At 70.9% G+C, this 1,741-nt stretch overlaps 1 protein-coding gene across 1 annotated transcript; it reads left to right on the forward strand.

The window, feature by feature from the left end:
* Positions 1–148: 148 nt before the first annotated feature.
* On the forward strand, positions 149–1,231 carry LOC122546048 (leukotriene B4 receptor 1-like; the record flags this gene model as incomplete). The annotated part of the gene is made up of 1 exon (XM_043684886.1): positions 149–1,231. A coding segment is annotated over one exon (1,083 nt), but the record flags the coding sequence as incomplete, so codon positions are not given.
* Between the last annotated feature and the right edge of the window lie 510 nt (positions 1,232–1,741).

Raw genomic sequence — 1,741 nt, forward strand, 5'->3', positions numbered from 1 at the left:
CCCCCCCCCCCCCCCCCCCCCCCCAACCCCCGCCAAACCCCCTTTCATCAGTGGTTTCGCTCCCTCGCGTGCGGTCCCGCGATCGACGCCCCCTCACTCCGGGGGGAACGCCCTCTGACCTCTCACTCCGTCTCCCCCTTTTTTGCAGAATGGGACGGCCGGCCCGGTCAACGGGAGCTGCGACGGCGTGTCCTCGTTCGACCTGCTGAGCTCGGCCCGGGGCACCGTCCTGGGCTGCGTCGTGCTGGCCCTGGCCCTGACCCTGGGGTTGCCGGGCAACGCCTATGTGGTGTGGGCCCTGCTGGTGCGTGGTCAGCGATGGCGACGGCGGCCTGGGGGCCCGGGGCAGGTGACCGCCCTGCTGGTGCTCCACCTGGCGGTGGCGGACGGGGTCACCCTCTTGACCGCCCCCTTCTGGATCCGCTTCCTGGCGCGCCGGGACTGGGAGTTCGGCCTGGCGGCCTGCAAGTGCCTGCACTACATCTGCTGCCTCAACATGTACGCCAGCGTCCTGCTGCTAACCGCCATGGGGCTGGACCGGCTCCTGGCGGTCACACGCCCCCTGCAGGCCGCCCGTTTCCGCCGCCCGGCCCACGTCAAGAGGCTCCTGGTTGGCCTCTGGCTGCTGGCGGCCATCTTGGCTGTGCCTGCCCCTTACTACCGACAGGTGGTGCGGGTCCCCCAGCTGAATGGGAGGTTGTGTGAGCCCCAGCACCGCAGGCCCGGCGACGAGCTCTTCCACTACCTGACAGAGACGGTCTGCGGCTTCCTGGTGCCCTACGGGACGCTGCTGGCCAGCTACGGGCTGGTGGCGGCCCAGGCCCGGACCCTGAGGTGGGGGCCGGGCAGCGGGGGCCGGGCGCGGAGGCTGGGCGGCCTCATCGTCGCCGTGGTGACGGCCTTCGGCCTGCTCTGGCTGCCGTACCACGCGGTGAACCTGGCGCAGGCCTGGGCCCGGGCGGGGGGCCGGTGCGGCCTGTGGGGCAGGCTGCAGCAGGTGCGGCCCGGCGTCACCGCCCTGGCCTTCGTCAGCTCCGGGGTCAACCCGGCCCTGTACGCCTTCGCCAGCCTGCGGCTGCTGGGCGGCTCCGGGCCCCGCCTCCTGGGCCGGGTCTTCGAGGGCACCACGGGCGAGGGGGCGGCCGGGGGGCGGGGCTCCCGTGTGGCAGCGGCCGGGAGCCCCGCCCCCTCTGCTCCCGGCCCCGCCCAGCCGCTCTCCGACCCCCAGTGACCGGCCCCTCCCTTCCACGCCACACCCCCACCAACGCCTCACTCCCATTCCCCTCGGCAACGGGGTGGGGGGGGGAGGGGGAGAGAGAGCACCTTGACATCACCGAGGCCTGAACCCCACTGACCCCAGAGAATCCCGTGACCCCTGGCGGCTTCCCATGGCCTTGCGGTGGATCCCGTGACCCTCGTCAGATCCCGTGACCCTCAGTGGATCCTGTGACCCTCGTCAGATCCCGTGACCCTCAGTGGATCGCTTGACCATTGTCAGATCCTGTGACCCTCGTCAGATCCCGTGACCCTCAGTGGATCCTGTGACCCTCAGTGGATCCCGTGACCCTCAGTGGATCCCGTGACCCTCAGCGGATCCTGTGACCCTCAGTGGATCCCGTGACCCTCAGTGGATCCCGTGACCCTCGTCAGATCCTGTGACCCTCAGTGGATCCTGTGAGCCTCGTCAGATCCCGTGACCCTCAGTGGATCCCGTGACCCTCGTCAGATCCCGTGACCCTCA

The sequence above is a fragment of the Chiloscyllium plagiosum genome, unplaced genomic scaffold, assembly GCF_004010195.1.
Source record: "Chiloscyllium plagiosum isolate BGI_BamShark_2017 unplaced genomic scaffold, ASM401019v2 scaf_31098, whole genome shotgun sequence".
NCBI lineage: Eukaryota > Metazoa > Chordata > Chondrichthyes > Orectolobiformes > Hemiscylliidae > Chiloscyllium > Chiloscyllium plagiosum.